The 26,176-nt window shown below is 39.6% G+C and overlaps 2 protein-coding genes across 2 annotated transcripts in view; one reads left to right on the top strand and one right to left on the bottom strand.

Annotated features, from left to right (window-relative positions):
* The first annotated feature begins 838 nt into the window (after nucleotides 1-838).
* Nucleotides 839-6,609, top strand: txn (thioredoxin). Its single transcript, XM_062993348.1, has 5 exons — nucleotides 839-911; nucleotides 2,423-2,527; nucleotides 3,376-3,441; nucleotides 4,809-4,874; nucleotides 6,279-6,609. The coding sequence occupies exons 1-5, from the start codon at nucleotides 888-890 to the stop codon at nucleotides 6,363-6,365; spliced, it is 348 nt and encodes a 115-aa protein (XP_062849418.1). The 5' UTR covers nucleotides 839-887; the 3' UTR covers nucleotides 6,366-6,609.
* Nucleotides 6,610-6,754: 145 nt separating this feature from the next.
* Nucleotides 6,755-26,176, bottom strand: part of svep1 (sushi, von Willebrand factor type A, EGF and pentraxin domain containing 1) — a 202,795-nt gene continuing 183,373 nt past the window's right edge. Inside the window, exons 42-50 of the mRNA XM_062993593.1 lie at nucleotides 23,660-23,723; nucleotides 22,396-22,569; nucleotides 21,959-22,135; nucleotides 20,528-20,716; nucleotides 16,168-16,338; nucleotides 12,656-12,751; nucleotides 12,226-12,321; nucleotides 9,256-9,349; nucleotides 6,755-7,066 (exon numbers count right to left, since the gene is read on the bottom strand). Of these exons, the coding sequence (XP_062849663.1) occupies nucleotides 7,036-7,066; nucleotides 9,256-9,349; nucleotides 12,226-12,321; nucleotides 12,656-12,751; nucleotides 16,168-16,338; nucleotides 20,528-20,716; nucleotides 21,959-22,135; nucleotides 22,396-22,569; nucleotides 23,660-23,723 (1,092 nt within the window). The 3' untranslated portion in view covers nucleotides 6,755-7,035. The remainder of the gene's footprint in view (nucleotides 7,067-9,255; nucleotides 9,350-12,225; nucleotides 12,322-12,655; nucleotides 12,752-16,167; nucleotides 16,339-20,527; nucleotides 20,717-21,958; nucleotides 22,136-22,395; nucleotides 22,570-23,659; nucleotides 23,724-26,176) is intronic.

Raw genomic sequence — 26,176 nt, 5'->3', positions numbered from 1 at the left:
AACTGTTTTAATTATATTCAGTGTTTTTATATTATACTTGTGTTATTAGTGTCAAAAACAACTCAATTATTTTACATTAGTCTAAAATATATGCAGTTCCTCAGGACCATTGAACGCATTAACAGGTTTCCCATACATCCTAACTGGAAAAAATGCCTTAAAACTCAACGCCTTTTAAACTCAACACCACTCCCAGGTCCATCTGACGTTGAGTTTCAAGGTAACACTGTATCACTGTTTGTTCACTAATTTAGTATTTTAGTGACCATTTCAGATCAACTCTTTTAGTTAATAGACTTGTCTTCCTATAGAACACTATGTATTCTTCTTTATTATGGTATTAGTTCAGTTTAATATGTATTGTTTATGCTGTTTAATAGTAGGGATTGCACGATCTACAGTCAGTAACATTATTAAATGTTTTGTAAAATGCACTAAAGCAAGAATGTTAATTGTGAATCTGTTGAATCTTTATTTAGCTGACAAAAGATAGACATGCCTCTGTTATTTGACTGTGTGAGAATCAGCATATCACAGATTCCTGTTTTTATCGCATTTTACAAAATGTCCCAACATTTCTAGAAATGTTTGCAGTGTGTGTGCCAGCACAAACAGCCTCATATTTGAAGCATATGTAGTAGACTTTATAGCTGTATGCAATATTGCAGTTTGGAAACCAACTACACTTCTGCTCAGACTGATTACAATCATGTCAATCAGTTCGGTAGGCAGGTGTGTGTGTTTGTGTGTGTGGATCAGATAGGATATTACCAGCTTCATATTAGATTGCTGTTGTGAATGGGTGGGGTTAAAGGTTGTTTATATTGTGAGAATACACACCCTCCTGCACCATACCGATCAGTCTGTGCTGGGAAACGAATCTCATCATGATTGTTGTCATTGAGAACAAGGTAAGATTTTACTGGCGTATTCCAGCTTTTTAAAGCTTTTCTAATAAAAATTCTTTTATTAGATATTTAACATTTACATGTTTTATAATTCAATGTGCTGTAATTTACTATGGTTTTACTATGGTAACTTTATCAATAAACTATTACACATTTACCTGTAATATTTTCATGGATTTACTGTGGTGTGTAACAGTGGTTATTACATGCTGATTTTATAATACTTTTACTGTGGCACCCTAAGAGCAACATGACATGGTATAACAAAGTTCATAAATGTTAAATATTGTGCTTTGATGTTGTACGTCAGATCTGTTATGTGGCTTTTGATTCCACAGGCGATGTCACTGGCAAGATGCAAACTAAAGCATTGAGCTTCAGCTGTATAGCATGTTCAACCACTGAGTCACCTGAAAGTGTTAAACTATGTTTTTTGGCTAAAAAATTTAAACATTTTTATTTAAGCCTGGTAATATTAATTACTTGTCCTGTTTTACACACCTCATGTCAAAAAGAGGATTTAGGAAAACCAATGCCACCTACTCCCACTTAACGGTAAAGGTAATAGTAGACTGCCATGATCTTCTCAGGTTTTAACCCTATTGCTTAAATAGTTAATGGAAATGTCATAGACATATTTAAAACAATTACACTTTTGTATTATTTTACAATTCTTATCTACATATAATAAAAGCTGTAGACAGACCTCACAGGCATCTTATCATTGCATCAGTGTTAATAAAAATATTTTGTAAAACCTTAAAATCACCTTAATTAAACAGTGACTTATAATGAAATATAAAAGGCCCTTTGCAGCCATGTACAAGTCTCTGTGCACTACAGACATTCCTCAATGGCAGTGAACAAAACCATCCTGTTGTTTTTTATGAAAGACAAACAATCGTACAAATGGTACTATGATATGTACAATTACACATGATACTGTTTATTTGCACGGGGGGGGGGGGGGGGGGGGTATTAAAATAACTAAAATAATTAAAATAATTAAAATAACTAAAAGACATTAAAATATCAGGATACAGTGAGTGCACAGCAAGGGATTTTGGGAATCTGTGTAACCTGCTTAACGTTACTAGACCAATGGAACATCAGGCTGAACTTGACGTGTGACTACTGCAAACCAAAGCAATCAGAAGCAAAAAGAAAGGGGTGAGGCTAGAAATTTGGACTTGAAGTCTGTTAGATGATTTTGCTGAGTGCAAGGCACACTGCATGAACTTCTGAGTGAGTGCCTTTAATTAATTCTGATCAGCTATCAGCATACAATATATATATATATATGAAATTTGTTGAGGGGGCCCAAATTCTTTGCTTGCACTGGGGTCCATGAGCACCTAGTTACGCCACCGTGTGTGATGCTTGTATTGTTTGTGAATTGCTACTGTAACACTGCAATTTATCTTTGGGAATCAATAAAGTAATCAATCAATCAATTAATTAATTAATCATTTTGGCTTTTTTATGTTGGTACTCTGTTCTCTTTTTCTTTTTAGAAAGCTTTTGATGCTGCCCTGAAAGCTGCAGGGAACAAGTTAGTGGTGATGAACTTCACAGCAACATGGTGTGGCCCCTGCAAAATAATCTGCCCCATATATAAAGTGAGTTTTTATAGCAGCTGGTCTCTCTTTAGATCTGTAGCTGTTGTAAACTGATGAGGATTGCAACATGGTGCTTCTTGAATTTTTGGGCGGTGTCTTAGGGTTTGGGAAGCATTATTGGGGATGAGAAGCTGTTAGAGAAAGAAAAGAGAGAAAGAGTTACATTTTATGGACAAATATATGTACACACCTGTCTTAATTATGAAGTACAGGTGTTTCAGCCACATCTTTTGATAACGTGTGTATAAAATCAATGATATAAAAAGTATTATGTTTCCCATTCTGTCGATTTCCTGTTCCAGCATAACCATGCTCCTTTGAACATCCATTCGAACAAACATTAATTTTCATACACCTGTTAGAAATAGGTGTGGCTAAAACACTCAATAATCTGGAGGGGCAGCCGCTCAGGTTGTGCAGCAGTAAAATACGCTAGCACACCAGAGCTGGGTTTCCGAATACATCGTATCGAAACTCAGCTCTGCCCCCCGGCTGGGCTGGGAAGCTGCATGAACAACGATTGGCTGTTGTTCATAGAGTTAGGGGCAAGCCGGATCATGGGTCCTCATAACTGGTGCAATTATGACCCCTGCTGGCTGATTGATGGCGACTGCACAGGGCTGAGGGATAATACTGATTAGGGTGTGGCTCTCTGTGCACACTGCTGATTGGTATATGAACTCGACTCGTGGGAATCGGGGGGAAAGGATGGAAAAATAGAAAATTATTTAAAAAAAATAATTTGGAGAGGCATCTATATACTATTGTACATATAGTGTATATGCTATTAAGTCTCAACCACTGGGAAGAGCGTACATATTTCACTTTCCTTTATTATATTTTTCCAGGCTATTTCTGAAAATCCAGAGTATAAGAATGTGGTTTTTCTAACGGTTGATGTGGATGATGCAGAGGTAAGTCACACTGTGCTCACACATCTAAGAATGTAGTTTTTTTCTTTTACTTTGCTACATTATGGACTATGAGGAACTGGACAAGTGTGTACAGTAGGTGTTCCATGGTGAATTGTTTAACACTTGAATAAATAAGCTAAAGCTAATTTCTAAATATGCAGCAGTGTTGCTCTTTGGACCAAGCTTTATGAGCTTGTGGGTTTCCTTTGGTTTTTAACCAAAAAAAAAGGTAGCTTGTGCAACCCTGCTACTTTAAACTGCACACTTACAGTAATAGCTCAGTGGTTAAGGTACTGGACTAGTAGGTACTGCCAGGTTGCCACTGTTGGGCCCTGTTGGGCCCTGTTGCCATGGACACACTACATGACTTAAAATTGTGATCACTGTCCTGTTCCCACTACACAGCTTGATCTCTTGTAATCTTTAAGTCGTTGTGGTTTGCACACTACATGACTGATCAGTGATAGTGGATCACACATTAGACAATAGACATTAGATCTTTCACCAATAACCAATCCAATGTATTCTGATCAATTTCGTTGTAGCTGTGTTTACTGACGTTTCTACAGCTCCTCCCCGGGGTTTCCTCTCACCCCGTATCTTGGCTGTAGATCAACTGCCAGTCATAACTTGGTTGCAAAGGATTTGAACTCGCCGACCAACAGGTCCAGATATTTATAGCATGCTAGATATTTTTTGGGATCATCGAGCCTCTCGGATTGTGTCTTTGAACAGTTTACTCATAGTAATCGAGAGCTGATTTTTCAGCCCCTATTGAAGGGCGATTTGCATCGAGTTGGCGCATCTGTCTGTGACCTTTATAACCCATTGGTGAGCGGAAACTCAAGGCTAAAAATCATGCAGTGTGAAAGTAGCCTAACCCTCAGTTGCTAGCATTGTATACAGTTACAATTGTAAGTCGCTTTGGATAAAAGCGTCTGCTTAATGCCATAAATGTAAATGCACATAGGTGTAAATAAATGCAGGGTGGGATAGCAGGCACCCTGTCATGTTTCCAGAACTGGATACAGAACTGCCATCAGTAAACATGTACTTAAGATAATTGTTTACTGTCTGCCTAGGCTTTTTCTGGGGTACATTTTTAAATTTTTCTTTGGGGTACATGCCAGTAAGTAGACTGGCTACTCTACACAGACTCTATGTTATACCCCTGTATTTTTAGGATGACTCACCCTGAGATATTGTGTTGTAATGACTTTTCTGAAAAAGGCAGTAATGTTCTAAGACGTCATGCAGCTTGTTTTCTACAATGCCTAAATGAAAGCACGATATTAAAGATTGCTATCTGGTAGTCTAGCCATAAATTCATGTGTGTAACCCTATCTCTCCCACTGTCTCTTCACCAGTGTGTTGCCAGTTACTGTGAAATTAAATGCATGCCAACTTTTCAATTCTTCATGAATGGAAAGAAGGTAAGGCTTTAATTTTGTACTATACAATATATACTATACAATATACAACTCATTTAAAGTCATGTGTCAGACATGTGAAATTTGTGGCTTATAGTTCTCTACTACCACACAGTTATTGCTTAATATGGGGAAGTTGATTTAAGCTACATCCAGGGTTAAGCACTAACAGTATAAATCTAATCAGAATAGAGTTTCTGATTGGCTGGGCTGGGCGGCTACATGAACAACGATTGGTTGTTGTTCAGGGATGGGATGTGCCGGACCAGGGCTCCTCATAACTGGCTCAATTAGGACCTCTGCTGGCTGATTGATGGCGCCTGCACAGGGTTGGGGTGTGGCTCTCCAGGCACAAGGCTGATCTGCATATGAACTCTCCTTGTGCAGGTGAAAAGATGCAGTCGGTACTGCACACGTGTCGGAGGGGGTGTGTGTCAGTTGTGGCGCTCCTCAGTCAGCAGTGGAGGGTTGTATCGGTAGAGGTAAAGCGTAATGCAATCAGGATAATTGGATACGACTAGATTAGGGAGAAAATTGGGGGGAAAGAATAGTGTTTGTATGTAGTAACAGAACCACTGAGGGTTTAAAATGCTTTACAAATGAAACATCAGAATACAGTTAGTTTACATTTTTGGTGACACTATTCAAAGGGTAATTACACTGAGCCCCAATAACTCTATTTTAGAAAACCCTTCTTGGTCGGCACTGGGTTCGATTCCCAGATGAACTGGTCCAGGTTCTTTCTGCGTAGAATTTGCATATTCTTTGCACGTGTGTCTGATTTCCCCCAACAATCCAAAGACATGCAGTCAGATCAACTGGAGCTATTGGCCAAAGTCTGTCTGTGTCTGCGTTTGCCAATGGACTGGTGACCTGTCCGGGGTGTTCCCTACCTTTCACCAAGTGAATTAGACCCACTGTGACCCTGTATAGGATAAATAGGTGGTAAGACAGACAATGCTTAAATGAATGAATTAGTTTCCTATTAGAAATTTCCAGTTAGAAGAGAGTCAAAGTTCCAACGTTTAGGAAAATTTGGTTGTTCTCAGATCCTTGGTGAATGTTCTCACACAGTTAAAATAAAATGTGCTTATAATGTTATATGGTCTTTATAAAAGTTATCACCATGTTATGAATAAAGACTATACATGCAACATTATTTAAATCACATTGTTGACCGGAAATGAATATGAGTTGGCGTTCCAACTTTTTTGCATGAATATTAACATATAGGACACACAAAGGTTTCCATAACATAAAAAGATTACAGCAAAATTCTTTGTATTGATAGCTGAGATGTATTTCTTTTACATCCATTAATGCTTTTGTCCCAGTATTCTGCTTAAGCCTGTTTAAATTTATCGAATTCACAACACGGTTGATCTTGACTTCATATCCTGATTGCAGATTGATGAATTTTCCGGGGCCAACCAAGCTGAACTGGAGAAGAAGATCAACACTCATAAAGCAATGCATCTTAGCCACAAGGCTTAGCTTTTGAGCTCTAAATGAAGCATGACCACACCTGATGATCATTCTGACAGGGTGTAGAACACACAGCTAGAAGCACATTCCAAACACTTATTAATGACATACTTTATAAGATTTAACACTTAAATACATCAAAAGTAAAATACAGTTCTCAAATTTGCTTCATTGCACATGTAAAACCAGGATAGATTTTTTGGTTGTAACGTTTTCCCTATTTTCCAATAGTTTTTGTTACTTATTTTAACAAATGGCATGCAATTATGTATGCTGACCTTTTTGCATACTTAATTTAATATAATAAATAACTTAACACTCCTGATCAGTATAAATAACAATATTCCTCCACTGATAAATTCATATAATCATGGCACAGACTCCTGGTTTCGGTAGAGTTGTCTTTTGTGCTTTAATAAAAATGTGAAAAGAATAGTTTATACACATATACACTTAACAAAATCACTTAAAGTCTTTACACATCGTACAAGTTCCTGTATATAGCAGCAGCTTATACGTAATACTGATTTATTTTCTATATGAAAAAATACAGCTTTAATTTACAAAACACATCTGAATTTTGGCATGTGGAAAAGGACTGTTTACAGGTCTGAACTGAAGACTCTTGATGTACCCACCATGATGCTTTGATCCAACTTTAGGTGCCTTAGGTGGCAAATTAAAAATGAAAATGTGCTGATTTTCTTTTCCTAAAAAGAGAAAAAGAGGACAAAGTAAATACAGTGTATCACAAAAGTGAGTACACCCCTCACATTTCTTCAAATATTTCATTATATCTTTTCATGGGACAACACTATAGACATGAAACTTGGATATAACTTAGAGTAGTCAGTGTACAGCTTGTATAGCAGTATAGATTTACTGTCTTCTGAAAATAACTCAACACACAGCCATTAATGTCTAAATAGCTGGCAACATAAGTGAGTACACCCCACAGTGAACATGTCCAAATTGTGCCCAAATGTGTCGTTGTCCCTCCCTGGTGTCATGTGTCAAGGTCCCAGGTGTAAATGGGGAGCAGGGCTGTTAAATTTGGTGTTTTGGGTACAATTCTCTCATACTGGCCACTGGATATTCAACATGGCACCTCATGGGAACTCTCTGAGGATGTGAGAAATAGAATTGTTGCTCTCCGCAAAGATGGCCTGGGCTATAAGAAGATTGCTAACACCCTGAAACTGAGCTACAGCATGGTGGCCAAGGTCATACAGCGGTTTTCCAGGACAGGTTCCACTCGGAACAGGCTTCGCCAGGGTCGACCAAAGAAGTTGAGTCCACGTGTTCGGCGTCATATCCAGAGGTTGGCTTTAAAAAATAGACACATGAGTGCTGCCAGCATTGCTGCAGAGGTTGAAGACGTGGGAGGTCAGCCTGTCAGTGCTCAGACCATACGCCGCACACTGCATCAACTCGGTCTGCATGGTCGTCATCCCAGAAGGAAGCTGACGCACAAGAAAGCCCGCAAACAGTTTGCTGAAGACAAGCAGTCCAAGAACATGGATTACTGGAATGCCCTGTGGTCTGACGAGACCAAGATAAACTTGTTTGGCTCAGATGGTGTCCAGCATGTGTGGCGGCGCCCTGGTGAGAAGTACCAAGACAACTGTATCTTGCCTACAGTCAAGCATGGTGGTGGTAGCATCATGGTCTTGGGCTGCATGAGTGTTGCTGGCACTGGGGAGCTGCAGTTCATTGAGGGAAACATGAATTCCAACATGTACTGTGACATTCTAAAACAGAGCATGATCCCCTCCCTTCGAAAACTGGGCCTCATGGCAGTTTTCCAACAGGATAACGACCCCAAACACAACCTCCAAGATGACAACTGCCTTGCTGAGGAAGCTGAAGGTAAAGGTGATGGACTAAACCCAATTGAGCACCTGTGGCGCATCCTCAAGTGGAAGGTGGAGGAGTTCAAGGTGTCTAACATCCACCAGCTCCGTGATGTCATCATGGAGGAGTGGAAGAGGATTCCAGTAGCAACCTGTGCAGCTCTGGTGAATTCCATGCCCAGGAGGGTTAAGGCAGTGCTGGATAATAATGGTGGTCACACAAAATATTGACACTTTGGGCACAATTTGGACATGTTCACTGTGGGGTGTACTCACTTATGTTGCCAGCCATTTAGACATTAATGGCTGTGTGTTGAGTTATTTTCAGAAGACAGTAAATCTACACTGCTATACAAGTTGTACACTGACTACTCTAAGTTATATCCAAGTTTCATTTCTATAGTGTTGTCCCATGAAAAGATATAATAAAATATTTGCAGAAATGTGAGGGGTGTACTCACTTTTGTGATACACTGTATATTATTACTTAGTACCAGTGTAAATCTGATCTCATTTGCACCACTGATTTATCATTGCATTCAAATCTACACCAGTCTTGTAGAGTCACATATAGTCATGGAGACATGGAGAATTGTGAGCAAATGTGGTTAAAGTTGGTTAAGAGGAAAGTCTCATTACACTGTTACTGTACAAGCTACTTTTACATTTATGAAATTTAGCAGATGCATTTATCCAAAACGACTTATAATTGTTGCCAATTACAGTGCAAGCAATCGAGAGTAAAGACAGTGGCATTCTTGTTGGGGCTCGAACCAGCAGCCTTCCAGTTACTAGGTACCTTAACCACTGAGCTACCTCTGCTCTGGACTGTGTAAATCCTAGGGGGCCTATCTGCTTTAGGAAAGTGTTCCTTAAAATACCAATTTCTGATATGTTGTCTGCCCTCAGCATGTAGGCTAGATAGTTAATATACAGTAGGTGAATATGTGTTCTATGTACCAGACGTGTATGAGCACAGTACATGTACCAACCACATGCACTTTCATTTTAACACAGTAAGTGTGTGTGTAAGTGGGTACATTTACCTGGAACAATCATGACCCCCCCAGCCTTGAGTGCAGCGACACCTGTTAGGTCTGAAACATCTGCCTCCATTCTGACAGGGCGTAGAACACACAGCTGGAAACACAAACACTTATTAATGACACACTTTACAAGAATTAACATTAACATATACACCAATCAGCCATAACATTAAAACCACATTTTATCAGCTCCACTTACCATATAGAAGCACTTTGTAGTTCTACAATTACTGACTGTAGTCCATCTGAACATTGAAGAACAGGGTGAAAGAACTACAAAGTGCTTCTATATGGTAAGTGGAGCTGATAAAATGAACAGTGAGTGTAAAAACAAGGAGGTGGTTTTAATGTTATGGCTGATCAGTGTAAATACTTCAAAACTAAGATTAATTACTAATCCTTGCATGTGTAACACCGGTATAGATTGTAGTTGCACATAATGTGATTCACATAATTTTTTTTATTAAGCTCATGGTTATAACCCCCTAATATGCCATCATAACATCAGCGAGAAACAGAATTGAAGATGAATTAATAAAAGAAGTCACAGCCAGACTGCATAATTTTACTTTCATTTAACACATTTATGTGATATGGTTACATACAAATATCTCATTATGAAATATACTGTTATAATGTTTGCAGTGCTAACAGTATAGTTCTACACTTGTGCTTCTATGTGTAAACAATGTCAGTCTGTCATAACCATGAATATAAGATTTTATGGCTCATAAAATCTATAGTATAGCAGTTAAGTATTGTGTTTTGCTAGTGTTATTAAATATCTCCAGCATAAAACAAGGGTGGATGTTAGTAAGCCTTATACAGTCGATAAATGCACTTCTATTAAGGGTTGTATAAACCCTTACATAGAATATTTATGTTTTTTAAAGATCATACTATTTAATTTAATATTTTAATATAATATTTATATAATTTTTAATATAATATATATTGAAACATGCTCAACAAAAATATTTTCTATTGATTACTTGATTACAGGTTTAAAATAACTTTACAGAGAGTTGTAAGTAGTTCCACAGCATTATCCTTCATTACATTTTTGTAACCATGAGGTAGCAGGGCGGTTCAATTGGGAGCACTGTCGCCTCACAGCAAGCAGATCCTGGGTTCGACACTCAGGTGGAGCGATCTGGGTCTATTCTATGTGGTGTTTGCATGTTCTCCCCATGTTTGTGTGTGTTTCCTCAGGAGGCTCTGGTTTCCTCCCACAGTCCAAACACATGCAGTTATGTGAATTGGAGATACTAAATTGGCTGTGATGGTGTTTGACATTGAACTGACGAATCTTGTGTAACCTGTAATTACCTGTCCTGTCATGAGTATAACCTAAGTGTACAACATGATGTGAAAATCCTAATAAATAAATATATAAATTGTAACCATGAATCTGCTACAGTTACAGTCCGTGATCACCAAATATACAGCTGGCCAAGTGTGGATAAAATGTAAATCGTTTCTCACTCCCATTTGATCAAACTTTAGTTCATTGGGATCTAGTATCAGAGCTTATTTTAGGTTTGAAGGATCTTGAAAGGGTTTTTGTGAGTGATGGACAAGTAAAGTCTGTTGTTTCTGTGCCTGTTACTATAGTAACTGCAGCAGTGTGACATGATGTGACCCCAGGAGATTCTGTTATCCTCCTCTCGGCAGGAAATCACTTTTATTAATTCATCCCTGGTGTAGTGTTCTCTCCCCATGCCTCTCACCTCAGTCTAATGAGCTTAGATACAACCAGGAGACATACTGAGTTCTCATGTACCCCTCAATGTGAGTTTAGGTTCCCTGCTGCTACAATCAGTACAAAGAAATGTATGTACTTATATGGAAATAAATGTTTTAAACAGTGAATAAAACTTTCCTTGTCAGGGTTACGGTGGGTCCTGCTCCCCAGAAATCACTAGACGCAATACAATAACACAAGCCGTACAGAAAGCCAGTACATTGCAGGGCCTCGGGCCACCCACCCCTTCCCCCAGCCAAAGCCAATCGTGTCTGTATGTAAACCTCTGATCGGCTGATAGCACTGCTGGGGATTTAAACCCTGGATCCCAGCAGTAGTTAGTGTCTGTCTTTCGCCAGCTTTATATGTGGTTTAGCAAACTTCAAGCGTGCCGTTATATGACTAGTACTTACTATTACTTTTGTAAATAAGAGATTTTTAGTTCATGTTAAAAAATTTTTTTTCACTTTATTATAAGGGTAATTAGGTGGATTTATGCAATTTTAAAATTGCAATTATATCTATTAAGAATCAGATTCACAAGTTATGTGTAAATATTGATATGGTATTAATTGGACCAGCTCACCTTTACTTTGTACATAGTCATACTGTAGATTATTCAATGGATTGAAACAAAATTCTAGTTGTAGTTCTAGTTTTTTTTAAGGAACATAAAGGACAACTGTACATACAGTGAGAACTAATTTGACCTCTATCAACTGACTGTTGGTCTAAACTAGCTACTGCTTGCAAATACTTTTGGTTTAAACTAACAAGATTAAAAGTTTGGTAAACATGTTGGGGATTTTGGTTTAAAGGTGAGCAGGACAGACAGAAAAACAACACTGGCCATCAGATCTTGGTGGTGATTAGTATGTGTTGCGATTTGAAAAAATAAATACTGCTTTTTGCCGATTCTTTTTTGCTAAATACATATTAGTCTATACACTGTACAATCATCATCATCATCTGTTTAATATTCTTAATATTCTTATATGTCTCCTTTGTTCATCTATCTGGTCACTTCTGGTTAGGTGCTACTGCATTTCGTTGGCTTTGTACTTGTTTACTCTGCACAATGACAAAGTTGAATCTAATCTAATTTGTTAATCTAATTATGACCTGAATTTGTTGTGTTTTGAACACAAAACCAGCACTGACTATCATAAGCCAGCAACAGCTCAGTTTCGAGCTGCAGAATCGTATAGTAGCACACACACACTTACCAGTGTGGCATCTTGTGCCGGTCCAACCTGCTGGACACTTGCATTGGTATGGAGCTACACAGCGCCCTCCGTTCAGACACGGCAGGATGCAGATGGCTGTAACACAGCATAAAGCACGGTAGGAAGTCAGGTGGGATATAATGGAGTGTTTGTGAAAATGTATTGTCTATTTAATTAGAAAAACATTAGTTGAATTTAAGAGGAATGTTTAGAATTAATCACTTTTTCTATCATATTGTATCTCTCACACTCAGTCTTTCTTCTCTAGTCATTAGCTTTTTCTATCTCCTAATTTATCTCAAACCACTGTATAGTTGTACCTGCCTTTATATTAATAGATTTACTGTATACAGACGTTCCTAAGCAATTTAAAATACTGTGGATCAAAGGGTGGAATTTTGGCATGCGTGTACCTGTGTGTAAAACTTACGTTCCTCACAAAGGCGACCCATCCAGCCCTCTGGACAGGAGCATATATTTGGTCTCTGACACACACCTCCATTCTGACACTGTAGCCAACACGTGGCTGCAGAAAACACAGAAAGAAACACACACACACACACAGACACACTAAGTGCACTAGTTCTGCAGTTATAATATTACATTTGAGATTTGAGTTTAACAGTTTACATACAGTTGTATGGAACTTGTATGTCATGGCGGTCTCGGGATTTACGTTATTTCAGTTATGTGTTTTTGTGAATAAATCCTGATAATACACAGTTTACACCAATTAGCAAATTCATTGTAGGTTTTCTATAAATCTACCATGTCAGATAAGTTACTCTTTCAACCATCGCCATTCGGCCGACACTTGGCTCAAAAATAAAAACACCCCTGACAGGACACCAATTCAGTGCAGAGTTTTGGCCACCCCATCACTCCCACACATAGCCAATCCTGTCTGTGTAGATGCCCAGACAGCCAAAAGCAACTGCTAAGATTATAACATGGCCCTCGGAGGTGGTGGGTTAGCCAAGCGTCCTGTGTCTAATATATACACACACCATAACTAAGAATATTAAATAGGTGATGTAGATTTTCTAAAATGTAATTTTATATCATCTACCAATACATCATTTGTGATAATGACTACTCCTCTGTGCCCATTTTTTTCATATATATTTTTTTTGTTTATGCATTTTCTCCCCTTTTTCTCCCTTTCAGTGCGTCCAACTGCCCGATTGCGTCATGCTTTCTCTTGACCGATGCCGATCCCTGCTCTGACTGAGGAGAACGAAGCTAACCCACGCCCCCTCTGACACGTGGGCAGCATGCAGACATCCCAAGTCTCCCGGAAGTATACATAGCGGCTCCCTGATGCCCGCAAGTCAGATAAAATCTCCCGGAATCTAGAACGAGTGGCCAAGAGCGACACAAACGCGCACGCAGGCGACACAGACTTTTTCCCCCGATCGCGTATTAAATCCGTTATCTGATATACAATCTAGCGCACTGTGTAGGGAGCATAAATCAATTGTCTAATATACTGTCTAGTGCACTATGTAGGGAACTAAATCCGTTATCTAATATACAATTTAGTGCACTATGTAGGGAACATAATTAATTATGTAATACACTATCTAGTGCACTATGTAGGGAACATAAATCTATCAGTTAGCAGCTCCTAAAAGTTCTGTTATCACCCATATCCTTTGGTGTGTGCGAGAGGTTTTTTAGCCGGGTTTTTTTTTTTTTTTGGGGGGGGGGGGGGGGGGGGGGTGAAGTGCAGCTCAGCATTGTGTACAGAGAGGTCACACCCTGAGAGCACTCTTTTCTCATCTCTGTGCAGGTGCCATCAATCAGCCAGCAGAGGTCGTAACTGCACCAGTCATGGGAGAGAGACCCCATCCAGGTTAGTCCCGCCCAAATCTGAACAACAAGCCAATCATTGTTCATGTGTGCCCATTTTTTTATTTATTTAGAACAGTGGTCTCTTGCTAAGGTCAGAGAGAAAACCCTTAATGTTATTGTACGCTGACAGCACATTTGTTAGCATGGTCAGATAATCCACGAAGCACAAAACAGGTCTGCCATGAATGTAAAGCTGCTAGAAGACAGGCAAAGCAAGCTTGATTACAGCATGGGCTTACTGCTTACTGCAATGAAAGAGAGAAGCACCTGACTTGTACAGGTAATCCAGGCAGATGTGTTTTTTTTGGTGTTTCCTGGATTACTGCTCACCATCTGGACAATTCTCTTAACATAAGGTGACAGTTTGGGTATTCATACTGACCTTGGCAAAGGAACAATGTGTCATGTGATATCACATGATCTCATTACACAACCTTTTCTACTGTTGCTGACAGCCCTCCGGCAATCCCATCCCCGGCTGACCCAATCATTGTCTGTATAGGCGCCTGACCTGCCTGTAGCAGAGCTGAGAGTCAAACTTGCAAGTTCAAGATAGAGTACTGGTGTGCTAGCTTGTTTTACCGCTGCGCCACCCGAGCGCCCTGTTTAATGTATACTTCAACCCAGTGTAAGTTCAGAAAATTCACAGCAAACTTCTAGAAGAAACCAAATTTTGCCAAGACACACGTCCCATGTATGTAAACTTTTATCTCAACGGCAAAAAGTAATAATTTACTTTTCATTACACACAAAAACTTACTGTAACAGTAAAAAGGCAAAACCAAGAATTTGCTTAGCTTAGAGCAGATTAAGCAAAAAACCAACATTTATTAGTGTATGTAAAAGTCATGCTCGTAAGTAAATGCTGTCAGCCAATGCACAGTCCCCTCAAAAATTAAAACAAAACTTTAATAGCTTGGTGTCAGACCAAAAGTAACTGATAAGCTGCCAGTGCAAACATGCATGTTAAATGAGTAAGCGATAAGTAAACAGCACAAAGGCTACTGCAGTGTTATCAACCATACACTGATCAGCCATAACATTAAAACCACCTCCTTGTTTCTACACTCACTGTCCATTTTATCAGCTCCACTTACCATATAGGAGCACTTTGTAGTTCTACAATTACTGCCTGTAGTCCATCTGTTTCTCTGCATGCTTTGTTAGCCCCCTTTCATGCTGTTCTTCAATGGTCAGGACTCTCCAAGGACCACTACAGAGTAGGTATTACTTGGGTGGTGGGTCATTCTCAGCACTGCAGTGACACTGACATGGTGGTGGTGTGTTAGTGCGTGTTGTGCTGGTATGAGTGAATAAGACACAGCAATGCTAATGTTTTTAAACACCTCACTGTCACTGCTGGACTGGGAATAGTCCACCAACCAAAAATATATCCAGCCAACAGTGCCCCGTGGGCAGCGTCCTGTGACCACTGATGAAGGTCTAGAAGATGACCAACTCAAACAGCAGCAATAGATGAGCGATCATCTCTGACTTTACATCTACAAGGTGGAACAACTAGGTAGGAGTGTCTAATAGAGTGGACAGTGAGTGGACACGGTATTTAAAAATTCCAGTAGCGCTGCTGTGTCTTATCCACTCATACCAGCACAACACACACTAACACACCACCACCATGTCAGTGTCACTGCAATGCTCAGAATGATCCACCACCTAAATAATACCTACTCTGTGGTGGTCGGGGGGTCCTGACCAGCAAGAAAGGGGGCTAAAAAAGCATGTAGAGAAACAGATGGACTACAGTCAGTAATTGTAGAACTACAAAGTGCTTCTATATGGTAAGTGAAGCTGATAAGATGGACAGTGAATGTAGAAATAAGGAGGTGGTTTTAATGTTATGGCTGAAAAGTGTATGTGCTGAAGAATATGTACATACAGGCTGATCAGGCGCACAAACCCTTTATTACTGTTGCGTAACCCAACAGGTGTGAAAGCAGACATCATTCAATACCTGTTCAAGTCACTGATGCTAAATTTGATTTCCAAGCAGAGTTGAGAACAGTAACAGGTGCTCAGAAAAGAAAAAGCTTATACGGTCAGGCCGGTGCGGGCATACACTTGAGCTACCTCTGCAGGAAGGGGGTGCAGTCCATGTGCCATTCTCTAAGCACACACTCCTGCTTTGGCCTTCCATGAAGTAGCCTGGGAAGCACGAGTACACTGCCGCGTCACTGAGCTGGAACACAGCCCCACGGACCACTCCATTAGCTACGTGGAGAGGAGGGCCACATGACACCCCTGTGTAGGGTGGAGATAAATTGGGCCAGCCGGTTAGAGAAGAAGAGTTCCAGACACATTTAGAAGGTTATAAAACACAAAGAAGGTGTCACAGACTGCTGAATTTGTACAGTAATCAAATATAACTTGGTGTAATGCATTATTTAAATACTGAAACTTTGGACATGAAAGGATAATCCAGCTACCCATAAAATGCAGTTGCAATAATTGGCTGCACAGATGGGTCCTCTTTCTCCAGTGCTTTCTGTATTATGTCACTTGTAGCAGACTAGCCCTGATAATGCAGTCCACATCGTGATGTTGTCAATTCTACTTATTCTTGGTCTTCAACATCTTGAAGAGGCCTTCCACAGGTTCTGTCATAACACTGTCTTCAATGTAGTGCCTCATGTAATGTGGTAAAGTAGCTGCTTTTCTTTTCTGGCTGCCTCATATATCTTCTCAGTGGCCATCATCTCCCTCCATGAGATTTTCTGATGCACTTGTTCTCAAAAGCTTGAATGTGTCTTTCTTTAGTTACCAAGCTTCACATCCATATGTGGCTACTGGCCAGACCAAGATTTTCTTTATCATTTAAAATCTTACATATTTGAGCATAATTGATTTCACCTTCTTTTTTAAAAGGTTGGAATCAAATAATAGACTCGACTCTGTGAGGCCAGACACAGATGCTGGACGAGAAGACCTGGCTGGCAATTGACCATTCAGTTAATCCCAGTGGTGTTTAATGGGATTGAGGTCAGGGATCTGTGCAGGCACACCACCTGGTACAATCAATGTGGCTCAGCAGGGATGCCATATATTTATGGCCATATAGTGGTAATTTTGCCATGACATACATGTTCCATACAACTGCAATATCCCACTGTGTGAATTTCGCAAAACACAATTTAAAGCAGAGCAACAGCAGCGCTGACTTTCTTAATTTGGAAACAAACTGTGGAAGAAGGTCCATGTCTGTACAAATGCTCTGTAGAAATGTAGCCCTACATGTTTTTGTCTAAGGTGTTTTAAAATTAAACTACACTAGGGCAGAGCATTGCTACCACCTACATCTTTCAGCTCCTATGATTATTTATAACACCTGTCTTAGGAAATGACATATATGTTTAGCTTAAACTGGAAATGATTCGTTATAGTATTACAACAGATATGAGAAATAGAACTTTGTGTTGCACAATGCATATATTTACAAATGTTTTCGGGTGGCACGGTGGCTAAGTGGGTAGCACTGTCGCCTCACAGCTAGAAGGTCCTGGGTTCGATCCCCAGGCGGCTCGGTCCGGGTCCTTTCTGTGAGGAGTTTGCATGTTCTCCCCGTGTCCGCGTGGGTTTCCTCCGGGAGCTCTGGTTTCCTCCCACAGTCCAAAGACATGCAAGTGAGGTGAGTTGTTGATACTAAATTGTCCATGACTGTGTTAGATATAAACTTGTGAACTGATGAACCTTGTGTAATGAGTAACTACCATGTCTGTCATGAATGTAACCAAAGTGTAAAACATGACGTTATAATCCAATTCAACAAACAAACAAATGTTTTCCTGCAGCTCTACACCACGAAAAGGTTTTAGACCTGATTTTAGTTCATTATTTGAATGTTTGTGACCTCTGCTGGCTAATGCTTGGTGCATGCACAGTAGGTGTTGAAGATGTGGTGTTTTCTGTGGTGAATTCTTCTTAAATACCTTCATAAAACACGTACATGGAAGCAACAACAACAAAAAATTACAAATCATTCTACTAGTCAGTGACACAGACCAGGGAATTATGTTACAGACAGCCTCCTTCCCAACATTAAGAGATTTTGAGAGAATAAAGTACGTTTTTAAATGTGAGAAAAAAAATCTGAAATGCTCTTTTACACTTATTAGTGTAAGTAGGGTCATGAACTTTTTTATATTACAAACATTTAACACAGTGCACTTTGTGTACCATTTCAATTGGAGTCATTTAATTTGGGAAGGGGGGTATTACAATAATAAGAAAACATAAAAAAGAAACTAAAGTAAGACACATTAATGGTTGGTTTTAAAAGTAATTATCTAGAGAAGTTGTAGCCTAGCGGTTAAGGTACTGGATTGGTAATCAGAAGGTTGCCAGTTCAAACCCCACCCCTGACAGGCTTCCACTGTTGGGCCCTTGAGCAAGGCCCTTAACCATCTGCATGGACTGTATACTGTAAGTCGCTTTAAATAAAAGTGTCTGGTAATTGCAGAAAATGGAAACATATATATTGGCAGTTGGAGTCTAGCGGTTAATGTAATCAAAACTTAACTGGTTCAAGCCCCACCACTGCCAGGTTATCACTGTTGGGCTCTTAAGCAAGGCCCTTAACCCTCATTTGCTTGGACTGTATACTGTAAGTCACTTTAGATTCAAGTGTCTTGTAATTGTCGAAAATGGAAACATATATATTGGCAGTTGTAGTCTACAGGTTAACGTACAGGACTAGTAATAGAAAGGTCACTGGTTCAAGCCCCACCACTGCCAGGTTGCCACTGTTGGGCTCTTGAGCAAGGCCCTTAACCCTTAATTGTTTAGACTGTATACTGTCACAGTACTGTAAGTCACTTTGGATAAAAACGTCTGCTAATGCAGTATATGTAAATGATTTTCACCCACTAAGACATTTATTATTTTATGATAAATTGTATGAAGTTGTTTTAACTGAGGTAAAGACGCTATTATACCATAAGGTATAGCTGTAAGAAAATGATGAATATTAAAAATTAAGGCCTTTTTCAGTCTAATAATATCATCTAATAATCACCACCAAGGGGTTTCAACTCAAAGTGCAAACAAAACGAACTAGTGAGTGATTGCTTGTGTTACTTTAATTAATCGTCAAACGAAAGCGTTGTGCTGAATTCGCTAAACTATATCGACGGTTTAGAAGAAAGAATCTCCTGTCTATGATTCTGTACAAACACACTCACTCTCTTGCTAAAAATACACTTATTAAATCTAAATGAGCGATTGGGCTTGGGAAAAACCGACCACGCTGCTCACAAAAAAGTATATAACGGCGTGCTGAAGAACTAATCTGAAATATGATATTACTCTAAATCTAAGTGAACGTGAATAGAGCAACACTGCTCACATTCAAAATAAACTCTAGATTCTCTTAGTTTATTACAGACAGATTCTTAAAGGCGTTCTTCTCTCTTTTTCTTTAGATAAAAATACCTGATTCTGGAATACCTGATAGCATACAGTACATGCTAAATCACAGACTCTGAATTCATGCTAATTCAGTCGCCCTCGGCTTGCTCAACAGGGGTTTTTGTATCTGTTGGTCCAGGATTTTGTAAAGTTGCTTTGAGACAATGTATATTGTAAAAAGCGCTATATAAATAAAGTTGACTTGACTTGACTTGACTAATATAGACCACTGAAGTCGTGCGTCATTCTGTAGTCCTCGTTATGCCCATATTTGGAGACCCGGGTCTAACTCAGATTTCCTATGGGAAAAATGAATGGGGTTTTTAAAAAATCGACTCCAACGCATCCTGTGCTAAATAAACATGTTCAGAACCCTGTATGTTTTGTCCTGTGTACATTTTTCTCCTGTACATCACTGGATCCTCTGAATTATGAGGTTGTTAAAGGGTCCTAATACTAATAATGCTACACGAAAGCTAATGCTACTGCGCATTAATTAGACGTCACTGAACTACACCAATCAAATCAACGGAACGAGCGACTACAGGATGCGAGAGAGGCAATTTGCGAAATCTCTATTAATTTTTCCTATTCAAAATTTCTCTTAGACCCGGGCTACCAAATATGGGCATAACAACATGGCGTGGCCTACAAAATGACGAAACGACTTCAGTGAAACGCTCTGTCCAGGTGATGCGAGTGCTCGCTGATCAGCGCGGTGTTCCATGGGAAATGTAGTTTAAACTGCGGCGCACAACAAATCCCACGAAATATCTTAACGACCGTTACAATAACTTTCAAACATTTGATGTCTTTATCGCAACTGCTTGATTTAAAACAAAATTCTCTTTTCACTAGACACCTTCTTGAAGCACTTATTTAAATAAGGTTTTTCCTTTTGACCTGAGCAACTGTTTTGTATTGACAGTTCTTCCACTTAAGTAAGTCTTTTACTCACTCTACCCCTTACAAGGAACATGTTAGTGGTAGGTTGGTGTAATATCATTACCAGAAAAGGTTAACTTACTCTCACAAACTGCGCTGATTGGAATCCAGGTCTGGTCACTTCGACATGTTATGTTGGCAGTGCTTTGGCCCTGCTGCCCCTTGACCTGCTGACCTTTAGGGCAATTAACTGGCACTGTCTGACCCACTAGAAAGTGTGTGATGTTTACACTGTTTCCAGTCCATCCTGGAGGAGGTGGGCATGACTTGGCTGCAGATGGATGAAAAAATTACTAAAACTTTAGAATATTAAAAGTTTTTATAGCAAATAAATTAGCATTTAAGTGGATTTAAGTAAACATAGCAGTGTTAACAACATTAGCAGATTAGTAACACACTTATGAACACTAATGCCAATGTACATACAAGATAGGCAAACCCAATGACCTGGCTGGTGAGCGGATGTAAATATTTAGCTGTTATTGACTAAATATTAGCTCAGGACAAAACCACTTAAATGTTATACTAACCTAAGCTGAATTTTGGTGGTGGCTTCACACTGACAGCGGGACATACTGGAAGGGATGTGCTGATGTGAGTTTTAAAATGGAAAAATGCTGCCTATGTACAAGATGTAACAAGGCAAAGTTGAGTAATCTGACCATGTTGCAAACTTAGTACTTCAAGGTGTCTTCATGGCAAAAATTCCATATCCACCATAGCAAGACTTTTAGCATTTACAATGTATAGATAACTACCTGCACTACTTAGTATATTTTGTATGACCAAAATTTTAATGTGACTTTAAACAGTGAAAATAACAGTAAAAACTTTATAGTTACAACATTTTGAAACATTCCACAGTTAAATAAGGTGAACTGGTAACAGGTGTGGGTATTATGATTGGGTTTAAAAGAAGGCTCAGTCCTGGCAAGAATTGTCAATACATTTAAAAAGTACATTTCTGAATGCAAGATTTTAAATAATTAAGGTCTTTCACCCTATACCATACACAATATTGTGAAAAGATTCAGTCTGTGTAGGGCAAGGCCAGAATCCACTGTTGAATATGCATGACTTTTGAGCTCACGTATGGCATTGCATAAGAAAACTGTCATGCTACTGTGTTAAATATGGCAACATTGATTTGGAAGTACTTCAGAAAACCATTGTCATTAATCATTCGGCAGAAAGTTATTTGCTTTGGTCATCTTAGATGGACCAAAAAAACAGTAGAAATATTTTATATGAGTCCATGTTTCAGATTGTTTTTTAGGAGAAACAGACATTAAGTTCTCTGTGCCAAAGACGAAGAGGATCATCCAGACTGTTATCAGTGAAAACTGCCGAAACATCTGTTATGGTATTGGGGTGATTTGCTTAAGTATAAAGGTACCATTGTCTTATATTCAGCAAGACAATACCAGGGCTACATTTATTAACAAACAGTAATTACTATTCTTGTAATTAACAGTATTCTGTGCATAGAGAGAAATCTGACTGATGAACTCACGTGTACAGGTAGGAAACGGTGAGCTCCATGAGCCATTTCCTATGCAGACAACAACAGACTCTCCCTGCAGAGTATAGCCTCTGTCACAGAAAAACTCAAGAGCTTTTCCACTGGCTAGGCTGTGCTCCTGCACTCTCCCATTTAACAACTCTGAAGGTCCTTCACATCCTTTTGGGGCTAAGGAAACAAATAAATAGAGGAAGGTTGACTACACTGCAGTTCCAAACTGTGTTTAATACATAGCAAAACAATAGTCTTCAATGCACCATTTTACAGTCTACAGTACATAACATGACTAAAAGGTTAAGAGATTTTTTAGAAATGTACTGTTTGTACATAGTCAAAGAGTACTTGCTCATTATGTATGATATTTTATGTCTGCATTTCACTTTTTGGCATTGGGTTTGTATAAAGTATCTGTAATTAAACTTTTTTACCCTCACAGGTCGGTGCAGGTGAACTCCACGTTCCATCAGACTGACAGGTGAGGTTCTGTAAGCCAATCAGGATCAATCCCGAGTTACAGACATAAGAGACGTTACTCTGATACGACTCACTGGTTGATATAGAAACAGCATTCTCTACAACTGGTGGAGGACCACACGCAATTTCTGAAAATAAAGTTTGAGCAGAGTTTATGAATCAACAACCCCTTCTTAGAATTAAATAAAATAAATACATTAAATTATATGCTTATAATTATGTGGCAATAGTTCAGGCATGAATGTGCCCCTCCATATTATTGCCCATGTTTTTGGAAATAATTGTCCAAAATGCCTATGGTCAGATATCCAAATACTTTTCTCCTTACATTGTATTTCTATAGCAACCAATAGGAAAATATAATGTTTATCAACTAGGGATTTATTCTGTGTTTTTGTTCTGTAAATAAAATATACCTGATACAAGAACAGATGCTGCATATGAATGCTGCTGCTACATGTGAACAGAAAATATTTTAGAATGTAAATATCTGTTGTGGGCACTCAGGTGGCAAAGTGGGAAATTACGCTATTCCAGTACCTTTGAAATGTGAAGAGGGGTGATGACTGGCCGAAGCTTTGCCATTGCATTGGAATACTGTCTAGGGTGTGTTACTGCAGTGCGACTAGTGATTTTGGGGAAACTAGACCCACCAGCAGTTGCCTCTTACTTTTCATTTGGTCCATTAAATAATTTGTTTAATTAAAGTAAAGTAATAACGTTCATCTTAGTACTTTTAGTACTTTTATAAACATGTAACTAAACTATAAAAATTGCTAATTAAAAGCCAATTTGACAAAAAAACATAATATAATGTAAATAAATAATTAATACATTAATAAAACAAAACTGCATAAAACTTAACACTTCATAATAACTATCAGTCAGAACACTAAAACCACTTGTCTAATATTACGTCGGTATGCCTCATGCTTACAAAACAGCTATGACCTGTTGAGGCATGGACTCCACAAGACCTCTGAAGGTGGCCTGTGGTATCTGACACCAGACCAGATCCTTCAAGTCCTGTAAGTTGCAAGGTGGGGTTTCCATGTATCGTACTTGTTTGTACAAACCACAGATGCTCAATTAGATTGAGATCTGGGGGTTTTGGATGCCAACTCAACACTTTGAACTCTTTGTCATGATCCTTAAACCATTCCTATGTGCTTTTTAAAGGCTAATGTATTAATCATGAAAAAGAAAACATAGGCTTACCAACACACAAAGGTTGAGTCCCACTCCAAGTTTTGTCTCCTTGACAAATTTGGACCTGGTCACCCTATTGTAAAGAATTAAAAAGTGAAATATTTTCAGTTTGTGTACTTGTTGTTCTATACCAGCTATCTTTATTTTTACATCATAATTGACAGGGTCATGGCCCCAGGGATACTTATAGAAGAAGAAGAAGAACCTTTATTGTCATTATACTTGCATACAACGAAATTTAGTTAGACACTCTCCGAAAGATAAAAAGAAGAAGCAAAGTATTTACATAAGCATATGGTTATTTAAAAGAGGCAAACATATTTACATAAGCATATGGATATTTACACAATAACCAGTACAATCTAAAGTATGGATTTCAAGATAAATAATATAATAAAATATGGGTGAATATGAATATGTAAAGTGACTGTGCTGTGTGGAGATACCAGTTCAGTTTCAGAAATGATTTATGTTGAGTGAGAGAATGGTTGTATGAAGATGTGCAAATACGCAATGTTCAAGTTCACAGTCTATGAGGTGTTGGGAGGGGTGATGGAGGCCACAGCTCTTGGAAAAAAGCTGTTTCTCAGTCTGTTCGTGTGTGCACGAATAGCTCTGTACCGCCTCCCAGATGGTAGCAGAGAGAACAGATAGTTCCCAGGGTGTGTTGCATCCTTACTGATGCTGTCGGCCTTGTTCTGTAAACGGCTGTTGTAAACACTGTCCAAGTTGGGGAGTTCGGTCCCGATGATACGTTCCGCCGCTCTGACCACCCGATGTAGGTCCTTCCTCTCTGAGGCTGTGCAGCTGGAGTACCACACAGTCATGCAGTTGGTGAGGACGCTCTCGTTGGTGCTGCGTTAGAAGTTCACCAGGAGTTTTTGAGGAAGCTAAGCTTGTTTTAGCTTTCTCAGGAAATAGAGTCTTTGATGTGCTCTCATATTCAGGTACGAGGTGTTCTGTGTCCATGTTAGATTGTTGGATATGTGGACCCCAAGGAATTTCACACTCTCCACACGTTCCACTACTTTTCCAGAGATGTGAAGGGGATGATGTTCTGACCTCTTTGTTCTCCTGAAGTCCACGATGATCTCCTTTGTCTTGGAGGTGTTAAGTACTAGGTCATTGACTTTGCACCATTCACCCAGACATTTCACCTCGTCCCTGTAGGCACATTCATCACCATCTGTAATTAGGCCAACAATTGTGGTGTCGTCAGCAAATGTAATTATCGTGTTGGAGGTGTGGATTGGGGTGCAGTCGTGCGTGAACAGGGTGAAGAGCATGGGGCTCAGCACGCAGCCCTGCGGGGTACCGGTGTTCAGGATCAGAGTGGAGGAGGTGTGATGTCCTATCCTGACACGTTGTGGTCTGTCCGTGAGAAAGTCCAAAACCCAGGAGCAGATGGAACTGTCCAGGCCCAAGCACCCCAATTTCTTGACCAGTTTGTGAGGAATTACGGTGTTGAACGCAGAGCTAAAGTCCACAAATAACATCCTCACGTACGTGTTAGACTGTTCCAGATGTGACAGTGTGGTGTGAAGTGCCATGGAGACAGCATCTTCAGTGGATCTGTTTGTTCTATATGCAAACTGATGTTGATCCAAATCCGGGGGTATGATGCCTCTGATATGTGAAAGAACCAGTCTCTCAAAGCACTTCATGACTACCGGTGTTAGTGCCACTGGTCGATAGTCATTAAGGCATTTCACTGCAGACTTTTTGGGAACTGGTATGACTGTGGAGGTTTTAAAGCACGTCGGGACGGCAGCTTGTTTTAGCGAGAGGTTAAATATGTTTGTAAAAACCTCAGCTAGTTAGTTGGCACAGACCTTTAGTGTCCTTCCAGAAACTCCATCTGGGCCCGCTGCTTTGTTGGGGTCCACTCTCTGCAGGGTGGTTCTCACCTGATGACACTTTAGAACCAGTGTCTGCTCCTCAACAGGTGGTGTGATGTGAGGGGCAAGTCCGCTGTTTTGCTGATCAAAGCGAGCGAAGAACTGATTTAACACATCAGGTAGACTGGTGTCATTACTGTCCTGCAGGGTGTTGGTCTTGTAGTCCGTCAGTGTTTTAATTCCATTCCACATGCTGCGGGGGTTGTTGTTCTCGAAGTGCTCCTCAATACGCTGTTTGTATCTGCGTTTGGCCTCCTTAATGCCTTTTTTGAGGTTCCTTCGAGCTATTGAATAAGCATGTCTGTCTCCAGTCCTGAATGCTGTATCACGTCTTTTAATCAGAGTCTGTACGTTCCTGTTTAACCATGGCTTCTGATTAGGAAACACTTTTATTGTTTTTACAGGGCCAGTGATAGCTCAGTGGTTAAGGGACTGGACTAGTAAACAGAAGGTTGCCGGTTCAAGCCCCGCCACCACCAAGTTGCCACTGTTGGGTCCCTGAGCAAGGCCCTTAACCCTCAATTGCTCATCGTGTTCAGCTCATTGTGTAAGTCGCTTTGGATAAAAGCGTCTGCTAAATGCTGAAAATGTAAATGTAAATGTAAATGTTTTTGTTGTGAAAGCATTC

Source organism: Trichomycterus rosablanca, chromosome 4 (genome assembly GCF_030014385.1).
Source record: "Trichomycterus rosablanca isolate fTriRos1 chromosome 4, fTriRos1.hap1, whole genome shotgun sequence".
NCBI classification, from domain to species: domain Eukaryota; kingdom Metazoa; phylum Chordata; class Actinopteri; order Siluriformes; family Trichomycteridae; genus Trichomycterus; species Trichomycterus rosablanca.
The sequence above is the reverse complement of the archived record's forward strand: the minus strand, read 5'-3'. Positions and strand labels throughout refer to the sequence as shown.

Coding starts and splice junctions, on each gene's coding strand:
- txn (XM_062993348.1), top strand. CDS start 888: ATGATTGTTGTCATTGAGAACAAG. Junction 912..2,422: donor TTGTTGTCATTGAGAACAAG/GTAAGATTTTAC, acceptor TTTTCTTTTTAG/AAAGCTTTTGATGCTGCCCT. Junction 3,442..4,808: donor TTGATGTGGATGATGCAGAG/GTAAGTCACACT, acceptor TCTCTTCACCAG/TGTGTTGCCAGTTACTGTGA.